The 22,485-nt window shown below is 35.7% G+C and overlaps 1 protein-coding gene across 3 annotated transcripts in view; it reads left to right on the top strand.

The window, feature by feature from the left end:
- LOC124306517 (transmembrane protein 135-like) overlaps positions 1-22,485 on the top strand; it is a 59,043-nt gene that overhangs the window by 23,541 nt on the left and 13,017 nt on the right. For all 3 annotated transcript variants that reach the window (XM_046767352.1, XM_046767350.1, XM_046767349.1), the window contains exons 3-6: positions 13,421-13,547; positions 21,359-21,513; positions 21,613-21,847; positions 22,005-22,172. In XM_046767352.1, coding sequence (XP_046623308.1) covers positions 13,421-13,547; positions 21,359-21,513; positions 21,613-21,847; positions 22,005-22,172 — 685 coding nt within the window. The remainder of the gene's footprint in view (positions 1-13,420; positions 13,548-21,358; positions 21,514-21,612; positions 21,848-22,004; positions 22,173-22,485) is intronic.

The following is a 22,485-nucleotide window of genomic DNA, read 5'->3' as shown; positions in this document are numbered from 1 at the left end:
ATGTCCAGCCTATTTCCTACCTTTCCACATTCCTCTTTTATCCTACCATCTATCTCTTCTAGCTTCCTCAAAATACCCTCCATTTTCTCCTTTTCGACCTCACCACAATCTTACTTCTTTTAAAAGCCTCTTTCTCTTCTAGGTTTCCCGCTACTTTCACTTCCCCCTCTACCTCTCTCTCCTTCCTCTTACCTCTTGCCGCCGCTTCACTTATATCACCTATGCTAGCCGCTCTAACTATCCCCAGCCTTTGCAATTTACATTTTCCCACCTGATCTACGTCTTTACCATATGACATACTCTACTATCTACACTCACTACCTACCTTACCCACCGCCATTACCACTTTACCCATTTACTTACCGCTCTAGTTACTTTCACCGCCCCCTGGCACTACCGTCGTTCTCTCACTTGCCCCTTTACCTCTCCTCCCATCACCGGCGCGTCGCAACCTAACCTCCCAACTACCACCTCTACTTTATACTACAAAACTACAATTTAATTCTATTCCTCCCTCCTCTTTTATTTATTCCACTTTAACTTTTACCTGTTCTCTCTCACCTATTCCCGAACACTCCCCTAATTCTTGCACGCAAACCTCTAAAAATTAAAAACAAAATTGCACTGGTTTACCTTCCTACTGTAAACCACGTCACCGGAAACGGAAGTCTAAGCCATTCCATGTTAACTTTCCGATTTTTTTCAACGTTTTGGAAAAGAATAATAACGAAAGTCCTAAATGTTTACAGAATTAGTCACGTTGATTCCAAAATTGTAAGCTCGCAATCGATTCCAGTAACCTCACAAACTACTAAAATACCGGGCTCCGGAAGATTTCACGATCGTAAAAGAAACTATGACAGAAGCCGTTCAGCAATTTGTGGGAGTGGTTTTTGTTATAAATGCAACCGAAATTTATTGAAACGAAGAAGCTCCTAGATTGTTGCTTGGAAAGAGCTTTGTAATGTTAGATATGACGAATTGAAGCAAAATAGTGCGATTCTAATGGGATTTCGACTGCACGTGTATAAGGGTAGTTCACCCCCTAAGTGATGTTATTTCGAAAAACGCAACAACATGTATCCCCTACTTTCTTCTGCTGTTTCAAATGCAATCAATTTCAGTAAAATCCGAACAATAGTTTTTTATTTATAAAAATTTTTTAACTTTCAATCCCTTTAATTTTTGATTATTTAACCACGTCGTAACCGGCCAAAATGCATTTTTCATTATTCGTCATAGGAATTATTCTCTAATTGGTTTCATTCAAATATCTCAACTGGAAGTATGCGAAACCGTGAAACAACCACTGAGGATGCCCAACTTTGGGTGCTGATTTTACCCCTTCAAACCGTTTTTCCGCCGATAAAAAAAAAACATGTCGCTTAGATTTCGATGAAGAATAACATATCCTCAAATGGTCGGAATCGGGGGGGGGGGGAGGGGGGGGCACCCCAGGCAGTTTCCTTATCACATCAATAATTTGCTTGACAACAATGTTGATTCTGCTTCTGCAGATGACAACGACAGACCTGCCACCACCTTTATCTCCATCGCATATGTATCTGGTTTCTTTGAGTCTTTGAACAGGTTGTTTACAAAATATAATGTCAAGTTTGTGGGAAAAAATTCAAAGGATTTATAACTGGTCTTTGATTTTGGAAAGGATGGGATCCCTATGGGCAAACGATTGAATGTGGTCTATAAAATATCTTGCAAAGACTGCAATCAAGTTTATATCGGACAGTCTGGCCGCCATCTCGATACCAGGCTTAAAGAACACCAACGTAATGTGCATGAGAATGATGATTGACACACGGCACTAACAAAACATGAGATCAACAATTCTTTTAATTAGGATAATGTAAACATCCTCGGTGAAGAACCTAATTATTATAAACGCTTATTATTAGAAATGTGCAATATTATAGGACATTCAAATTCGGTTAACCTCAGACGAGACGTCGAACACCTAAGCAATGTTTACAAACCTCTTATTACTGACCACATGTCACACATTGTCTAAAGTGTTTCTGATATGGAGAACTGGGAGATAAGGATACCCATACTACAGTAGTCAGCATCGTTGTAACTTATTAATCTTTTTTAACCCTTTTTTTAACTTTTTTAATTTTATGACTTGTGCTTCGTGGAACATCTCACCATTAATTTATTTATTAAGTGTCAAAATCTTATATATCTACATCGTTTATCTATTGGATAAGATGTCAATGGTCTTTGGTCATCTAATCTGAAGAACCATTTCTCTCCCGTTTGAATTTTGTAATACTGACCAGTATTTTATTCTCTTCTTAGACAAGGTAAACTTTTCCTTAATTGTTTATATACATTTTTAGTTTTAATAGATATATTGAATATATTCTCCAATGTACAATAGATAATAAGTCTTAATATTATGATATCCATTGATCTTATTGTCTTACTGATGGAATTTATGTTCTTGGCAGTGAAATGTTAACGGAAATTTACGTAACGCATTTACTGACCGCTCACCAAAATTTACCACTACACTGCACTGACGAGGCATGCCATCGATTTCGACCATTCATTCAATTATTCTCAAGCCAGCATTATTGACGTTGAACCATTGTATTACAATAGGTTATTGTTAGAAATGTGCAATATTGTTGCACATCCCAATTCTGTTAATCGAAGACAAGATATTGAACATCTGAGTACTATTTACACCTCTGTGATATACCCATCGTAACTATCTATTACCGACTGAGCTTGCTCTCGATTTTGCCTTCTTAACAAAATTAACAATCGGTCTCCCCCCACTACACACTGGACGTTCCACACGTTCAAAAGTGCTCCAGACTCAAAACCTAAAACGGTCGCTATGTGTTTTTATTAAATTGACAATAAGGATGAATGCTTGGGAGTTTCGTATCGCTGTCGTAATGTTTTTTTGTTTTTTTTTTAAAATGAACTTTTGTTCTTATTCGATTATTCTAATACGCATTCACTACATACTAGTGGTTCCTTTTCTTCGGTAATTGATAGTGTCAGTTCACACCAGGTAATTCCGCTCATTTATATTTGCATAAACATCCCTGCTTATTACCTAAACCTTTCATATTTAATTTTGTTATAACTGAGTTGTACATTATTTTCTTATTTCTGATCGTGACAGATGTTTTAAATAAATTGTTCTGAGGAGGGCCCCCATCAGGGCTGAAACGTTAACACAAAAAAAGTGTTTTGATGTTCCCGACCTTCATATCCAAGAATAATATTCAACAATTCACCAAGGTCAAGAAAAATCGTCTTCATTTACCACTACAGTTTCCTTGTCAGTACAACCAAACAATATATAATCTATGGTCGTCAATGGTCACATTGGACACTCCGCTAATAGTAACAAAACAAAAAAGAATGTATCGCTGATAATTTCTACATTTTTTTTCATTTCTTCTCTGACATTGGATGGCTATCGATTACATTCATTTGCAACATGAAATTAGAGGGTTAATAATAATGATGTATTTTTTACTTAAAAACAAAAATGCAAAATAAATAAAGTAGTACTTTTAATATGAAAGTCTCACAATCAGCTCGCCGATAAAATTATCCCCAATTGTTACACGAATAGGTAATTGAGGGATGGTTTTTCCTCATGAAGGATGAAACAACAAAATTTACAAATACTTATTTTCGAAATAAATAAATGTGAAAGATTAATCGAGTGGTATGCTCTGGTGAAAATTTCGACTGCTGCGAATTTTTATATAAATTGTAACGATTCGTATTATTTCATACAAAATTGTAAATATGCATAGTTATTCATGAAGACTTGTTAATTTTCTTTAAAAATTGTAGTGTCTTGTAGATTTTTTACTACAAAAATACACATTTTCATGAAAATATACCAAATTTTTCCTGAGAAACTATGTATATTTACAATTTTTAGGAAAACAATTTTTTTGTTAAAAATTGTAAGAAATGTTCCAATGTTTATAAAAATTCATAGAAAATCTTAGAAATCATTTTCACCAAGGCGCTTAATAATTTGGTCCAGATTAGGCAATGACTGGCTTGGGAGTAGGTTTGTACATACATAGTAGTGGAGCAACCAAACCTGCAAACAACTGATTTGGAAACAACCAACTTGCTAGTGCTAGGTCAAGCAGTTTTTGGCTCAGCTGTTTGGTTACTTCGAATTTTTGATTGACACTAAAAGTCTTCTCAAATTTTTGCCACTGAAGGCAACGCTACTAGTGCAGTTATTTAGTATCAAAATAGGGCGTTAATATTTAAATAGCGATGCCAAACTCATTCACGAGGTTAAGCTGGTAACGTAAACGTAAGTCATAAAATTGAAAAAAAATCACCATTTTACTTGGAATTTATTATCACGGGTTATAGTTATAAAATTATTAGGATCCTTCGCTTCAATTCGGAGGTGATTTGTGATTTTAGTAACTTTTCAAAGTAATGGAATAGCTAGAGTTTTTTTTATAAACTGTTACGAATTTTGACCTCATCCTCGTTTTACGTACCTATAACATCGCTGGTGATTGTGGTTAAGAGTGAACCACCGTGGCCGCCATCCTTGTAGTTGCCGGCAGAGTTCACTGGTGGTCAACGTAGGAACTTCTTCAGTCAGGAGCGAACATATGTATATGCAAAATCATTTATGGTGCCTTCGGGGTCCCAAATTTCTGACAGTTTTTTTGACGAGAAAATGTACAGAACATTCATTCTCTGGTATCAAAGACTGATTCAGTTGTAACGATGTATAGTTTTTTGATTTTATTTCTGTGTTATATTCCGGAACAGAAAACTACTTCACATCTCATCAAAGCATGTAACAGCATAATAAATTCAAAAGAATAAGTCAATTACAAACTTGTTGATGATTCATAGTAATATTTGTTTACACAGAGATATGTCATTATTTGACATAATAACTTAGCCTTACAATGGTCTTTAAAAAGAATAGGACTACTAAATAGATTCATCAATATTTTGAAATAGAACACAAGTACGCATTTATGTTAGTATCGAAGTATACAGGATAATTAATTATCAATTTTTTTATTTCACTTACTATTAGTTACAAAAATTTGCAAATTCTTTTTTCAAAAACAGTTCAACAAAAATGTCATATATCATTACAGTGGTCCTTAGAAACTTTATCTGGAAAAGTTCTCCAGATCGTCTCCAAAAAAAGAAATTAGAAGAATTCTTCGAATATTGGAGATAAACTAAAACACTCGGCGACGATGATCGATCGCCAACTTCAAGTAATGAATAATAAGTGCAAATTGGGAATAAGGACTGATCAATTTGTAATTAAATTATAAATGATTCGTAATTTTTTTATCTTCGGTATTCAAAGAATTTTTCTGCCAAAGTTTAAATTGTTTCAGGAGTGTCAACGTATAAAGGTATGATATTTTCCTCATTTCCCCGCTATGATAGAAATACTGTTCAAATAGCTGATGTAATAATTCATTTTTCACATAGATTTTTCATCGTCAGTGATTATTAGCGATTCCTGCCCAAATTCGAAACTCAAAATGAATTTATGCTTACAGACACCCTTTCTGGTTGAACTAGAATGCTGAAATTTTTAATTAATATTTTCTAATTTTTTTTTAACCGACTTATGAGCTGCTGAGCTGGTTCAAATACAGAAATGAACGCTTGAGGATCACTCTAATAATTATACTAAACAATGCTACATGCGTTACTTTGTGTACTGTCAAAATAGTAAAGAGCGGCAAATCAGGCTAGACGTCGGTGGGAATGTTATCGATAAACAAATAATTCAAATTAGGGACAAAAATGGTAAGCGAAATGTCGAATTACAAATCGGCGAAAAAGTAATGGTCGATGATTTCAGCACGCGTAGCAATAAGCATACCGAAGGAAAAATTATACAGAAACTGTCTCCTGTAACGTATAGAGGTAAAGCCGTATCCGGAAAAATCTGGAAATGACATATTGATTGATTAAATTGTAAAGTTCCCGGAGGCGAACACCAGCACTGCGAGCGATACCAGGTCAGTCGCCGATAACGCACCGTTTATTGCGTCGTTCCGAACGATTAAAGAAGTAAGAAAAAAATAAGAGGGAAGAGTTGTGGTGTATTACGATTCATGTTAATCATGTGGCTCGGAAACCGCGCGAGTACAAGAGAGCGGGATCTCAGTTATAGTTCGCTCCCGATCCTCGAAGAAAGCGCTTCGATAATGTATGTAACAGAATCGGAGTAATAAATGTACAATAGCCTTTAGTGATACTGCGTTATTAATAACCCGAGCGCCTCCCAAGATATCACAGTTTTTTATCGCGGGATTCTAACAAGCCATTTATAGTTTAGAAATTGTCAAAAAGTTTTGATTTTTCGTTCTCAGATGATGTCGTCATATTTTATATCAATAAGAGAGTATTAAAAAAAAAAAAATACACTGATCCTAAAACAATATTTTAAATAACATTGCTGCAACTAAATGGTGTGAATATTCATAATTCAATACCATTTATAGAGCAGAACAAATCTTCCAAGAAACTACCCTGAGCATGTGAAAAAATTGTTGCAACAATTTTTTTTTATATTGAAAAATTTGATCGAGGCCTTGAAATTTTTTTGTAATATCTTAAATGGCCAGGTTTGGAAAGAGATATATGCAAAAAAAATCACGTGAATTGGAAATAATTATCTGTCACAAATCTTTATAGCGATTTATAGACAATAATCTAATTTATGGTAGAAAAAATTACAAAATTAAAAAATTGTCACCAACTACGAAAAGTTTAATTTGATTCATCAAATCACAAATAAAAAAAAAAATATTTTTCTTCCTTTTAGAGCGTAGTTGTATTGTTCAATTAAACATATTATTTTGAATTGGGTCATATTTTTTCTTTAAAAATCTTTTATTCAATCCTTCTGAGTTTCTTTTTTTGCTTAGGTATACATCTATAGACATGTATGTATTTCAATATGGGCAGACCAACGAAAAATGCGGCTCGTTAGACTGAAAATTTAGATGTTCTAGAACCGGCTATTAATGGACCAATATCATTTTAAAAATTTCATACGGCAACCAGCGAAGTGCGCACTTTCAGTTCGAAAAAGATCCTCGGAATCGATGAATCCGTTGAGGACTTAGGCGCGAATAGACGTAGAATAATTTTGACCGCATCGGGCTACAACTCTAAAACTGACCACTTTTGGGGCCGTCTGTAAGTTATAAATTTTCATGAGACTTCCAGCGACGCAAGCTCTTTCATATAAAAAAAAAAAAAATAATCATCCAAACCGGTGAATGCGTTGAGGACTTATACGCGAACGATTATGATTTGAAAAAAATAAATAAAAATGAGCAGCATATTCGTAATCTTCGTTTTATGAACTCTGGCCAAAAATCAGTTTTACCTAAAAATGATTCTGAGTGATTTCATTTTTCCAACGATATGAATTCTAGAAAGACCACGTAATTTTCGCGAATTCTTTATCTCCAATAATGTAGGAAGACCGGAGGCGGTTGTAACAATATTGAGAAGATTTTAAAAAAAAAAAACGCTCGGTATTATTATTAACAATCGAATCAAGACGCTGCTACACATGTTACAATTGACACCTTGCCGGACTAAATAAATTTTTTTGGTAAATTTTTAAAGGGGGTCCGTCGTGCCCCGTTCTCCCCTATCTTTGTTATAAGATAAATGACAACAATTAAACAATATATAAAAGTATCAGACTAACAGTTGTTGCATACCAATAACGCATTGCCCATTTCTTACACTTGATGCATTGGAGCCGTTCGTTCTTGCTCTGAGAATACGACTCCAAGCAGATTAGATAAAATGTATCTTCGTCCAAAGATTCTCGGTCGACTGATTTACTCGGTTTTTTGTTTACCCTTTTCCTCGCAGTGATTTTGAAATTGGATATGGAATTGTGTAAGGAATAAACATGGAAGAATCAGTGGGGTTTGAACAGTGTTATAATTGACACCAATTGGCATCTTACAATTGACATCTACGGTAATTGTATATAAACAAGTGAAAATCCTGTACTCCGAATCATAACCTTCAAATTAAAATCTACGTCACTTATAGTCAAAGCATCTCAGTTCGTTTAAAAAGTTTACATCAATTATTGACAACACTCATGGCTTACATACTCGATGAAATCATAGTGGAAGGGAAATATTTACGTTCGAATGCAAGAACAGATAATTGGACATAGCATAGGGAGGATTTTCATAAATTCTGCGAAACATTACTGAACAAAAACAGGACAGGTACCTCTGTGAATGAGTCCAAATGGTTCACATAAAATCGGCAATATGGCGGAGTAATCTTCTCTACAACAATTGGCACCCTGTTACTACTGATGCCGGTCTCTCCCACAAAATTTAGGATAGGATACTCGTACAAATTATTTTTCATCTATTCCAGTTCAGGGTGGATAGCGTCAATGTCATATCAAACTCTCTGACATTTCCCGGTTTTGCAAATGAGAATAGAAATTTTTCCAGGACATATTTCAACCTAACTTTACTGACAAATTCACTTTTTTCATGAAAATCAGTTAAAAAATAGCCAACAGACGTTTCCATCGTACGTTAAAATAGTCCAATTTTTCATTCAGTTCAATTTTACTTAAACTCAATTACCAAACATATTAATAAGCACTCCAATTTTGAGAAACAAACGAAAGATTAGGATTAACCATTTTTTCGAAATATGTAGGTAAAAACCTGTATCTGAGAGTATTAGCTATTTTTAGTACTTGTTTATGTTTTCCATAAAATTTACATAGTGCTCAATATCAATTTATCAATTCTTAAAATTCCCCCGAAAACAATATTTTCTGTCAATTGTACCCTTTTCACATTGATCCCCTCAATTGTCTCTGGGGGAGTAAGTTTCTACATTTTCAAGAATCGTACACCAATGAGGAAGAAAATATAAAAATTCCCTGCCATATTCCGGTTTTTCTAGGCGCGTACAAATTCCCCGACAATTCTCAGTTTTCCAGATTTCCCTGCCAGCTAGACACCTTGTCGCTATACAGGACTCTAAGATAGAAAAGTTAGTTTTCGAAATCTAAGGAGCATGCGTAAAATGCCGCATGCTTTTAGAGGGTAACACCACTCTAACGGCCTGAACAAAAGCCTATCTTTAACGACTTATTCTGGGAGTATGGAAAAAGGAATAAGTTTTCATTTCAAAGGGTTGATTTAAAACATATTGAAGTATGAACAAAAAATTTCTATTATCATTTTGATTCAAAATGGCAGTGACAGAGCCAATCTTTGAAATTCCCTATTTTTAAAACTCCTTCACGGATTTCTCGTAAAGTATAAGACCTAGAACAAAAAACCAAATAATTTTATCATCTATGCGGTAAATAGTTCCTAAAAAAAAGTTTGCGTTAAACAAAAAAAAAAAAAAAATGGCTAGGTACGCCCATAGAGAATGAAATTATGTAGCTACTGCCAAAAGTTCAAATCGATATGTGCAACGGTGTTTAATTAATCTGTCCTTCCAGTTTAAAAAAAGTGGTTACGAGAAAAATGCGTGTAAAGCTTTACGAGCAATCAACGCGCGCTTCGAGGCAATGTGTGCAACATCAAGAGCTGAACCTTTTGAATTTTTTTTTCACTATAGGACCAACTGTATATTATTTTTATGACCCTAATATATTGTTTAAACAAAAAAATAAATAATCGAATTTTCCAAAATCCTAGAGTGATATTAAGGGGTCACTGTACTGTGATGAGCGCCGAAAGAGTCTAATTTTTCAGAACTTGTTTTCAAAAATACTGCTGATGCAATATTCATATTTTTTTTTATATCCAACTCATGTACATCCTGAAGAGTGTGTTCAAGAAGTTTCATTAGAAAAAAATACAATTTGATGATGATATGTCTTTTTTGCACTTTTTCATGGTTTTCGTACGCGGCCGATCGGTCTACATAATATCGCAATTATCGGCGGTCTGGCATAAAAAAAAAATATGCTCATTAATTAAATTGTATTAGCTTTCGGCTGACGAAGCCCTATTTCGGGACGAGGAAAAAATTCTTGTAGTTTTTTTTTTTTTGATGTTGTCAGCTCAAGAATACGTTGTATTATTATTGATAACTATTAAACTATCATCGAAAACGAAAAAATTGTTGGTTTGCCAAAAAGTAAAGTAAAAAATAATACATATATACACTTTGAGTGTGTGTTCTAAATTTGAAGACGATTCATCGATTACAGCTCGAGATATCGTACCCACCGTTTTGAAAAACATAGTTTCGGAAAAAACGCGTATAAAATTTCACACTAGTGTCCTCAGTAGAAAAATTACCTCATACCAAATATTTAACTGAAAATCTGTTATAATGTTGCTATAAAATTCATTGCCAGATAATATTGACCGTTCGATTTATTTGTTGATGGATTTTTTTTCGCAAAATTGCCAGTTGGGTAACCCTGTAACTGATTGTGACATTCTCATTTTTACAATCTAGGGCCTTCTTGACACATGTGCTCTTTCCGATAACTTGACTATACGCGCGGATTTTACGCACCACCATCGCGTGGTTGAGTTGAATTCAACCTCAAGTTTGTGCGTTAAGTAAATATCCATATCCATAACATAAATATCGTGAAGTAAATAAAGCTAGGCCTATGCCTCTGGGCCTATGCTTCTTGATTGCTCTTGATCTACTTATTTTGAAATACTATGTAACATTCGTCTGCTTCTCAAATTAAATTTTTTTTTCACAGAAGTTGGAAAACAGCGTGTATGACTCGCATATCACACGTGCGGGTGGGCAACATCTGACTCGTGTTTACAGCACCCGCGTAGCTATATCAAGCTGGAACCGCCACATTCGAAAATCAATAAATCTCCTGAGGAATAATTGAGGGCTAATTAAAGGTTAATTAAATGCTCTATTTTAGTATTAAATGCTCCGTGTTTAAAAAAAAAACCTGTAGTAGTGCCAACTCGAGATAAACCTGAAACCACCAAGCCAAAAATAGCGGAAACGGGGAGAAACTTCGAAAAAATGTTGAGGCCAGAATTAAAGGCTAATTAAAGGCTCATTAAATGCGCTATTCTTGAATTAATAGCTCCACGCTTAATAAAATAAACCTGTGGCGGTGCCACCTCGAGATAAACCTGTAACTGTCACGCCAAAAATCACGGCATCGAATAGGCATTTCGACATATTGTTCACGCCGGATTTAAAGGCTCATTGAGGGCTCCAGGAATCCATCTTTAACACATTTTTTGAAAACCACCCCTAGGTGAGACCACCCCCGGAACTCGAAAAATCAGTGTAACTTTTTGACGGCACAAGTTACAGGGTTCCTAAAGGCGTCAAAATCATTCTAGAATTAAAGGCTCTTGGTATAGGTACTGCTCGTGCGAATTAAATGCTCCACCCCCAACGGAGGTAAATCAACCCCAAACTCGAAAATTCGGTGTAACTCTTCAATGGAACAAGGTACAGGGTTCCTAGATGCGCTAAATTAATTTCACAACCACAGGCTCTCTGCTGCACAGTTTAAAAGGCTGTGTTGTAGAGAATCTATTCAAGTTTTGAAGTAATTCTATGTTAATTTTTAGATTTTGGTCAATTTAAAGGGTTAGACCACTCTAGAAATTTCGAAAAATCGATTTTTTTTTAATGATCCAATAGGACTTTAAAAATGATGACCCAAAAAATTATGTCCGCGAAAAATCTCTAAATACCCGGTTTTAGAATTTTAGTACAAGGCCGCCTGGTCCGCAACGAGCTAGAGGGAAGCTACTTTAGGGGACTAGAGCAGGTATACGGCAGATGTTATTGAAATCATGACTAGTTTAGACAAGTTTAGACTTGTGGAACGGCTGTTTCAGTCAGTTAGGCACAGCCTAGCATTTGAGAAGGACGCTAGTCGACAAACACTCGTGTTCGCGAAATTTTTTTGTTTTGTTCGAGGTCCAAAATTATGGATGTAATTTTGCATGCAGCGGAGCGTAAACAAAAAAAAATATGCCGCCGGAAACGCGCTGTGGGCGGCCATCTTCTTTTTGAAAGAATAAAAAAAAAAATTTTTTTTATACCTCAACACCTGCGTTAGATATACCTGTGATTACTTTTATGAATAAACTTTTTTTCATTTAAAAAAAAATGTTGAATATGCACATGATTTTATACCTGCTCCTGTAGCCATACACCTTAAAACAACGAATTATTGAATTTTCTCGGATAAACGAAGAATTTTTGACATCCCAAGCCCAAGAAAAATCAGCAGAGACCTTTGAGTGACTTTTCGGGAACATAAAGTTTTTCAGTGTTCAGTTTATTGTACCTATGTTCCATCAACGAGCGAACTGAGTATTTTGTTCTGTTACTACTGTAGAAGATAATTTAAGTTCCGCGGGACCGATCGTCAAAATAGTTTAGTACTTTAACGTTATCAGGAATCACGAAACCCCTATACAATTTATGATCTCCGAGACTAATTTACATAGAGATTTCTGGTTTTATCCGAAAATTCATTTTGGTGTATCACTGTGGAGTGTTATCGAAAAAGGTGTCAACATTATTGAAAATTGTGCGATTTCCTCGTATGACTGCCTCATCGGTAAACAAAATTGCGAGGAAATATTATTTTGATCATAGCGAGTTTATTTTTCCACTTGGATTCGAGAAGTGCCAGGAAACACTATAGGGGAAGTAGATAATCGTCCAAGTTTTAAAGTTTCAACCATCAAGAAATGACTTTGTCGAGAGTAAAAGTATCTTTATTGCCCCCTTATCACCATTTCTACGTTTAATACGTTTAATAAAATGTAAAATATAATGTTCAATTTACTACCGTGAAATGTCTAAGAAAAGATTTATTAATGGTGGATGGCTGCAGCTTTGCACAGACATCGAATTATCAAATTTTTCAATTTGATGCTTTGATGCTGTTTATAAATACAAACAAAGAGATAAGTGAAAAGGAATAATAAAAACGACGCATTGGAACCTTAAATAGTTAATATATTCACAAAATTATTACTACGTAATACATATAATATTATAAAAGTCTCGCGTTTTCTGTCATTCAATATTCTTCACACATTCGTGTTTGTGTTGACTTTGTATTTTGCCTGGGGCTATTCGAACGTTCCTCAAGTAGTATAAATTCACTGGAAACATAACTGTACACTTGAAATAGCAGTTCAATGTAGCGTTTCAAGGCCAGCTCCTAATCATATTTGCGGAAGTTATATGGAGTTACGATAAATTTACAGTTTTACAATTAGATGAAATTGGACAAATCGTCATAGCTCGTTAATATAATGGCCCGCGCATAATGAATACTCATTGGAATTCTTTTGTTTGAAAACTATAAAGTCCGATTGTAGCTATTGTATGAATTATAATATTTCTGTTACAGACGGGCATCTGGGAACTTCAACATTCTGACAGTATCGTTCCTGCCATCTTTTTTGTCCAACCTCGCAGCCATTGTGATAGAAAGGCCATCACGGCGTACACTGCTATGTTTATACGTATCAAACATCGTAGGTTTCAACATTCAATCATCAAATTGAATGCCCCCCCCCCCCCCCCCGTCGAAATCCACTTTTAAAAAAACCCAAATATTGCGTTCTATATGCGCTTTTGAATCACTTGCAATTGTCAAATCTTGTGCTAAAAAGAATTTTGTTTAGGAAAGGTGGCTGTTTGTCACGGATACTCAGCACCTAACGTTACTTTAAGGAAGGTCGAAAAATTGATGACGCAATTTTGAAGACCGAATTATGCACTCTCTGAGTATGAGAGGATAAATTTTTGCGCCAACTTCATTACAATATTGATTACAGTATAATTTTCCGAGTAACAAAAAAATTTTCTTGAAACACTGCGATCTGATTGAATTCTCAATTTAGTCTTTTCATTTTTTTTTTTTTGTTGATAAAAATATGCATCAATCATTTACATGCGAATGATAGATTCTCTATTTGCGAAACTTAAATATCAGTCTCATTTTACCAATGAAACACATCCCACGCGTATAATATAACGTTTTGGCAAGGTTGAAATTACAGTAATATTAAGATGATGAAAGTAACTTTGATGAAATCAATATGCAAAATTTTAGTATCTTTCAATTTTTGATGTATTACTGAATTCCAGATAATTCTCGAGTCGCTCCAACTTCCTTGTAGAATTTCAAGCACAATTTACTCATCGACGGTGTTAGATACATTGATGTCGAGTGATTTCAATTGAATTTTACCTTATAACGTAATTTGCGTTGATGTCCAGTGTGTCAACTAATTGCCATTGATTTCCAGCGATTTTAGAGCGTTCTGGGCAGTTTTCAGTGTTTTTCGGCTTGGATAGAATCAAGAAAACAATAGATACTCAATGAAATGCTGTAGTACATTGAATTTCAATTACGTATTTGGCCTGTACCATAAGACACAACGATTTTCCAAAATTCCCGATGCTTACCGCGCGATTTTTTCAGCACGATCTTGTGATTGATAATTAACTGATTTCGCAATGATTTCCAATAATTTAAGCTATCTCGATTGATGCCTCATTATTCCAAAAATTATTTTTGCAACTTGAATTTTTTTATTTACAAATTGATTTCCAAGTTTTCAACTTATGAATCCTTCAGTAAATTGTAGTAACCGAGAGCCAGAGCGAAAAAAAGTACGTTCATAATGCAATCTCTTACAGAATTGATGTTCTTGTCGGAATATGTCTTGTTAATCATCAAAAATATCTAAAAATTATAACTAGTTATTCAGACTACAGTAAGACCTCAGTTATACCTGTTTCACTTGTACCTTCTTCTCGTTCATACGTTCAATTCTCTTGGTCCTGGCAATTTCTGCCATTAGGCCATGTGAAGATGTTTCACTTGTATGTTTCTTATTCATATGTTTTTCGCACTTGTACGCCAAGTATTCCGTTCCTGAGCGCGATTGGCTATTCAGATATACGTTATCACAGCTAATTATTTAGCCGAAACTTTCGATTTGACTTTTGTCTCACTTACCACTAGATGGCGAACGCGTTTTGATGTTTCGTGTACTTGTCTGCCGCTGGACCTATGTGCCTATTCCTGTTTCAAGCCATCACTGAAATATAATAATGCTGGAACGCTCGCCGTAACGCGGCGTTGGCCGTGAGCAGGGATAGCCAACTTGATCAGACCCGAGATCTACGGTTCACTATCCAGACTCAGCGCGATCTACCAATCTCAAATCTTTGCCATACACGGAGGGAAAGGATTATTTGAGTCAAGTAATATTCGTTTGATTCAACTAAATGCTGTAGTCGAATGCGGCGAATCACTACCTACTTACAAGAACATCCGCGAAGTGTCTTCCTCCGATGTTGATGAAACTTGGTAGAGATTTTAAGTACGCTAAAATAAGAGATGCGTATTTTTTTTATAAAATCTTATGAAATCAATTTTAAGGGGGTGAACTACCCCCCTAAAATGCTATTTTTGACAATTTCTAATATATTGCATAATAGGACGTAATGTACAGATTGCAGGGAAACTTGATTTCTAGGGGTTTTTGACGTTGCTGTTTCAAAATTTGAAAGTTCAAAATGGCGGGTCCAACATGGCCGACGTCAATAACGAAAAATCGATCGATTTTCACCGAAAGTCGGTGGAAGCTGTTTTAGAGGTCGCTGGTCATGGATCTGACCACGAAAACTATGAATTCGAAACGACGAATCCAAAACGGCGGTAGAAAATTATTACAATATCTGCCATCTCTACGAAAATTGGTATCCATATCTGTTTCTGGTGTACTTCAGAATTCACCCATTTCTGGTTCAATGACGGGATGAAATGATAGCAGGAGTATCTCCTGTTTCTCCGGATGGTGGATCCACCATTTTGAACTTTCAAATTTGGACTTCAGATTTGGAAAGAGCAACGTCAGAAACCCCTATAAATCAAGTTTCCCTGCAATCTGTACATTAGGCCCTATTATGCAACATATTAAGAACTGTCAAAAATAGCATTTCAAGGGAGAGGTTCACCCCCTTAAAATAAAAAATACGTATCTTTTATTTTAACGTACCTAACATTCCTACCAAGTTTCATCAAAATCGGAGGCGGACACTTTGCGGATGTTCCTTGTTAGTTCAACAAAATAATTTGTCGGATGAAATACTTGTGACAACTTAATATACAATGAATGAAGACTTTGAACGATCATGCTGATTATCAATTTATTCAAGATAACACGGCGTGAGTTTCTTTCGATAATGTGAATTTTGTATTAAGAACATGTGTGATTGAAATAACTAAAACTGATTGAACGCTGATCAATGGTTTTATTTTAAAAACATGAAATTGTTCTATCAAAACAAGTAAAGCTTATTCTTGTCATATTCTGTTGAGTCAAGAGTTCAATGGTTAAAGCAGGTAGTGAAATTTGTAGTTACAGTAATGATATCATTCATAATTCTGTTAAATCAAAATTGTGTGGGATTTACTCGATATCGGTTGGATAAAACTCAAAAACTTATTGCTGTAACGTAGAATTAAGAATTGACCATGTACCATTAGTTTCTGCTTATTTGTCGTCAGTATCAGTTTGGATGACTTGAAACTTGGTATTATGCTTTCTTCGTTTGTAACAGGTCTGATGATAAATTTATCTTCCGTTCTCCATATCTGCTTCCTTAGCAGACTACCCGGTTTTATAACCATCTCTGAAACTACTTCCGTAGCTAGAGAGTTCACCGCCTAGTGGCCGTTTAAAGTACTAGTAGGATGTACTAGTATGATGTATATAGTAGTACTAATGTTTACGTTGGATATATTCTCAACTTGTTTCGAAACATGTGGTGTTTCTTTTACCTCGTAAACAAATTAGTGTAACTGATTAACCAGTTACGCCAAACAAGCTCCGGTTAGATCAACATAGTATAGCATTCGATCAATGTAAATTTTTTGCTGACTAGATTCATGTACTTATTTTATTGGAAGTACCCAATTGTTTCTGCTAACGAACACGCGACATGGAGGAACAGTACTTAAACTTCTAATGAAATGGTATTTAGTTAACTTAATTTGGGAATAACATTAGAAGGTTCATTTGAATCAATACTTCACTCGATAGCGACCAGAAAGGTTTTTGTTGAATCGAGGAATTCAGTTGACTAAATCATTTTGACAAATTAAGTACATAGAAATTGTTTATTTAAAGTTATTATATTTGGAATAAATTATTATACTAGATTGAAGTGAATTGACTCCAACAAAATCTATTTTGTTGGTTCAAGAATTCCTTTCCTTTCGTGCAGAATTAAATGAAATAATTTTTGGCACTCATGTATTTTTTCTGACCAGTTGGCCTTCCCTGCCCGAGAGAGTGTCACCGAGAAAGATGGAAAATTGGGAGAAATCTGTGTTTCTCAGATACTTGTTTTTAATTGGCAGCGGAAGAGATAGGTTTGGGAGGAAATCATCTCTCTTTCACTAACGGGGAGCATATTTCTATCTTTGTTCAACCTTTGCGTGAGAATATCACTCGTTCCACGCCAAACCGTACGATTTTCGGTAAAAATCTTAATCAATCATTCCGATTTTTCTTAAATTTTACAGACGCATTCTACTAATGAAATAATGAAACACACGTTTCGCGAAAAAATTTGCAATTTTTCGTAAGAAAATATGCATGTGCGTATCCGTGCGTTTAGCGCATTGTTCTCGTGCGATAATCCCATCGGTGCATGTCTTTCTCGCATGGGACACTTTCATACTAAAATAGCATGGTTATCATGCGATAATGGCAACTTCGTCGTACCTCTTTCGCATGGAACACTCGAATGCGAAAATAGCAATAGCATCCCATGCGATACTCGCAACAGATTTCTTTCGGTATAGAGATAAACTGCGCGGTCCATACACCGAGCTGAAGCCCTAAGTAGACAGAGAAAGCGACACAGTGGAAGACCGATCTCACTGTTACACGATAGAAAGAGTGGGGAAGAGTCGCTAGGCAGGGAAAGCAATGAGGCAAGCAGGGAGGTATACTTGTATAAAGCTAGGTGTGTCCCCCGCCAATTCAGCGATTAGAGTGAGAGGTCGGTATCCCGCTGTTGCTTTCCTTTTCTAATTAGGGCTTCATCTCGGTGCACGTATCGCGAGGCTATTCAAACACGTTTTGGCAACTTCAGCTCAGCGCCTCATCTACGGAAAGCTTCTTTACCTACCATCACTAGATTAACGTTAACCGGGTGCGGTGAAATACTTTAGTTTCTCTATTATCTTATGATTAGTGTCAACCAGTTTGAGGTCTCGATTTGATACACCATGACTGCACAACAGCAGAGGGCAGAAAAAGAAATCTCTTTGAAAAACTGGACATTGTATCGGAAATACAAGAAACATAATAATATTAATTGATTTCGCTTCAGGTGAATCCAGCTACAAGATGATACCTATAAAACCACTAAAAATTATGAACTTTTCATTTTCTAATCATGAAGGTTTGAAATATGTAGATATTTTACTTTAACGTTATTCTCACTCATACGTCAATATCGCCATACCCCTTGGAAAACATTGAAAATTCTCCATTCTATTTTATATACTTCATATTGTAAAAATTTGGTTATCACCATTTTTTCTGTTTCATCAACCGTTGACTATATTGTATTTAGTAATGACCATATTCGGAAAAGATTGTAAATCAAAAACCATGCACTCTACTGGGAAAAACCCTATAAAAGTTGTGAAGAATTTCATTATCTACACGAAAATTTTCTATTATTTTTATCGTATGACGCACGGTTCACGAGGTATGTGCTAAAGGTGTTTCCCAAGATAGTAGCTGAAGCCCCCTGCCCCGCCATCGCACGCATACACACACACACGCACCTCACCTCACCCGCCTATCCTCCTCCGCATAAGCTTAAACATTTAGGGGTAACCCCTGAACATTATCGCATAAGATTGAGGAATTACTGGATATTACTGTACTATGAGTTCTACGTTCAAAATATTAGTTCGCACCTTTATCCAACACCAAATAAGAACCGCTACAGAAATTGAAAAGTACATATGATAAAATAATGTTGGAATAGGCGTGTACACATGTGGGCAATGATTCGTGGACGGTTAATTTTTTGGCTGAATAAACAACGTTGGCAATGCGGAATCCGCCTGCAGCGCCATCACCGCCGGGCCGCGAAACAGGTTTAATCTTCGTATATATATAACACACTTCAACAATACAAAAAATGGGTTTGTGGCCGACTGGCGGCAGCGCTGCAGGCTGACTTCATTTTACCATCGTAATCAACTTGTCTGACAAATTAGCCGTTCGGGAATAACTGCGGGCATATTTACTAATTGTAAGAAGGCAAAATAGGTTTTTTCACGCTAAGCATAAAGCTTCTTTTTTACGTGCAGCAAACAGCCGGATGCAGCAGCAGCAAAAATGCTCTGATTGGTCAATGATTCTGAATTTTCTTCAGCATCTTACTGTACATGAAAGCTGCTGTTGGACGTAGACATGAACCTACTTCGTACAGCAGTTGTTATTGTTGCATATAGCAGAAGCCCCACCACCACGTACGTAGCAAGCAGCCAATAAGAGCATGTTGCTTTTGCTGCATCCAGCTGTTTGGTGCATGTTTAAAAAGCAGATCAAGTTTGCAATATGAGTCGTCGGCGACTGCATGCGCTGTGAAAAAAACTTGTGCACCAGAGTTTTATTACATAAAATATCGAACACACGATAGAGGTCAAGCTTTGTTCGCCTAGCGTATTTGCAATATTCGTCTTTGGCTCGCGAATGCGCTCGCCTACTATTCGGGGAGCTATCGTCACAAAATACCCCTGTAAGTTAGATAGTCTATGATGTGTTTATAAAAATGGTTATAGACAGTTAGCGCGTAAACGAAACATGGCGGAGCAACGACAAGTTAAAATGTTGTTAAATGAAAAGTTTTGCATACCCATGGGTAAACATATCAAACTTTGTATATTGGTTCTTTATAGTGTTACAAATAATAAATAATCATTTTGCTACCACTATTGCAGAGTATTGCAAGTCTTTCGGCACTCAAAGTCACCTTGTAAAAAACTCAATGGGTCCATGTGTAAAGTAGCAGACTTTGAATTTTCTGTTCATTATGTTATATTATTATTCTCACAAAATTACCGGTCTGACAGCATTTCAGTGGACTATGATAGTTTGACAAGTCAAATAAACGAGGAGTTAGTACAGCGGCAGTCGGGGGCCTCACATGGAGAATATGGCTTACAATGGTTAAAATTTATTGTAAACTGACAGACTTTCGATTTTTTGTGAGTAAACAGATTACACTTTAAGAAATTGAAGGTGTGCCATGTGTTTCATGGAGCATACGCCTGATGAACGGCAATCGAATGACGTGTCATGCCCATAATACTTTAGGCCAGCCAATGGCTAATATTGCGTCGCGCTAAATTACAACAGTTATTTTATTTTTTAATCGGATTTAGTATCACGTACCGAGCACAAAATCACAAGATCCGGACAAATTCCGACGGCGAAAAAGTCGCCATCCTGAGAAAACGTTATCTGCCTATATCTCGGCAACCATGCACTTTAGACCAACACTTATAATAACCGTTATTATAGATCATTAAGTTTCCCGTCTTTTTTCTTGGATGATTTTTTTTTTTATAAAACTTACTGTTTACGACTTCTGGTTCATTTAATGAACTTTTTCTTCTGTTTCAGTCGATAACTCCATTAATAATTGTTTAGATATTAACCCTTAGCGGCCACACGGGGTAACTAGTTACCCCAGGCTCAGAAAAAGTGAAATTAGAGGTCTAAAACCTTTGAAATTGATACAAGTAACGTCTAACAAGTAACAAATAACAAGTAATATCTGCCGGTAGTAGACAAGTGTGATAAAAATCATTAGAAATGTTGAAGAATTCTTCTACAAATAAAAAACGATTGGTTAGAAGTCTTGAAATACCCATACATGTCTTGTACAACTAGTTTTTCAGCGTGGGGTAATGAGTTACCCCATGTGGCCGCTAAGGGTTAAAATACTAATAACAACTTTGCAATTAATCGATTTTCTATAACTTTTAGTCAAAATTGTTTTTCCTATATTTATAGTAGAGCCATTTTGCAGGGGTTGTGACTAGTTTACACATCAAGTCAACAAAACGTGACGCTAGCTCCCCGACTATACGACTCACATTGTAAACTTATGCTCGGCACAAAAAGACCTACTTTACCTCCGTGGTATACAATCTACTAATTATGATTTCAACACGAAGACAATACACAAATATACATACATATATATATATCTGTTTAATAAATGTTTTTAGGCTACGGAAACGGTGTTCAGAGCAGGTGTATGGAGAGGGTACTTCTCGGTGATTCCACGTGGTGAAGTGTACATTTTTGCTGCTAGTATAGCAATGATGTTGTACTATTTTCGCAGTGAGAAAAACCAACAGGATTCCATATTCAAAATCCTTCAGTTAGTACACTAAATATATTTACCATTTAAAAGATGTAACGTGCTTTGCAAAAATTATAGAAGTACACCCCGCTGATGGATCTTCCTTTATTGCTTCAGATTTGTTATTGGGCCATATGAGAGATATAACTGCAGTGAAATCAGAAGAGAGCCACATACTTTAGCCCCGAAATGTTTACAAAAACGTAGAATAACCAATAAATCTAATAATCAAATATTTAATGCTTGCCACCGTGGCCTTGCTGTGTATAAACATGTAATTGAGAGACTTAAAGCTTGGCACAAACATCTATCTTGCCCACATCCTTTCAGTTGTGCTCATTACGTTATATCGGTGAGTAAAAATAATTACAGTTTCTTAAATCGGGAAAAATCTCAACAAGCTTCTCGGTTACTGGAAAAATAGATTTAATGACCCTAAACACATAGCTTACGTCATCTGATAAAAACTAATGAACTTCACAGCATATTTCAACTTGAGTTATTTATAGGGAGGCACTAAACTGTTCGGAATTGGAATTGGGGTCCAATTAGCAATAAAATTGGTCTTACAGTGGAAAAAAATATTCGGTAGACCAAAAATTGCCAAGCAGATAATATTTAGGAGAGAAAATTTGTACCTGGGAATGTTTATTGGAGGATTTACAGGAATATATAGAGTAAGTTGCATTTCCATATCTATTTCTGGCTTTTTTTTATAAAACCTGTAATTACAACACTGGTCAACAAAAAAAAAAAAAAAAAACTTCTAAAGGTCGTCACAATACTTTAAGAAAAATTAAATGTAAAAATGTTCATACATTTGTTACGTCCGTGAACGTTGTTTATCCCCGAGCGGTAAGGAACGAACTGGTTCGGTTTTACGTCCTAGGACATCCGGAAGTTAGGACAAGAGTTGAATAACCGTCAATATGTTCGGGATAACAACTATATATTTGTTTGAAAAATTTGTGGAATAGTCCAAACGAAGTG

The sequence above is a fragment of the Neodiprion virginianus genome, chromosome 5 (assembly GCF_021901495.1).
Source record: "Neodiprion virginianus isolate iyNeoVirg1 chromosome 5, iyNeoVirg1.1, whole genome shotgun sequence".
Taxonomy (NCBI): domain Eukaryota; kingdom Metazoa; phylum Arthropoda; class Insecta; order Hymenoptera; family Diprionidae; genus Neodiprion; species Neodiprion virginianus.
This window is presented reverse-complemented; position numbering and strand designations above follow the sequence as displayed.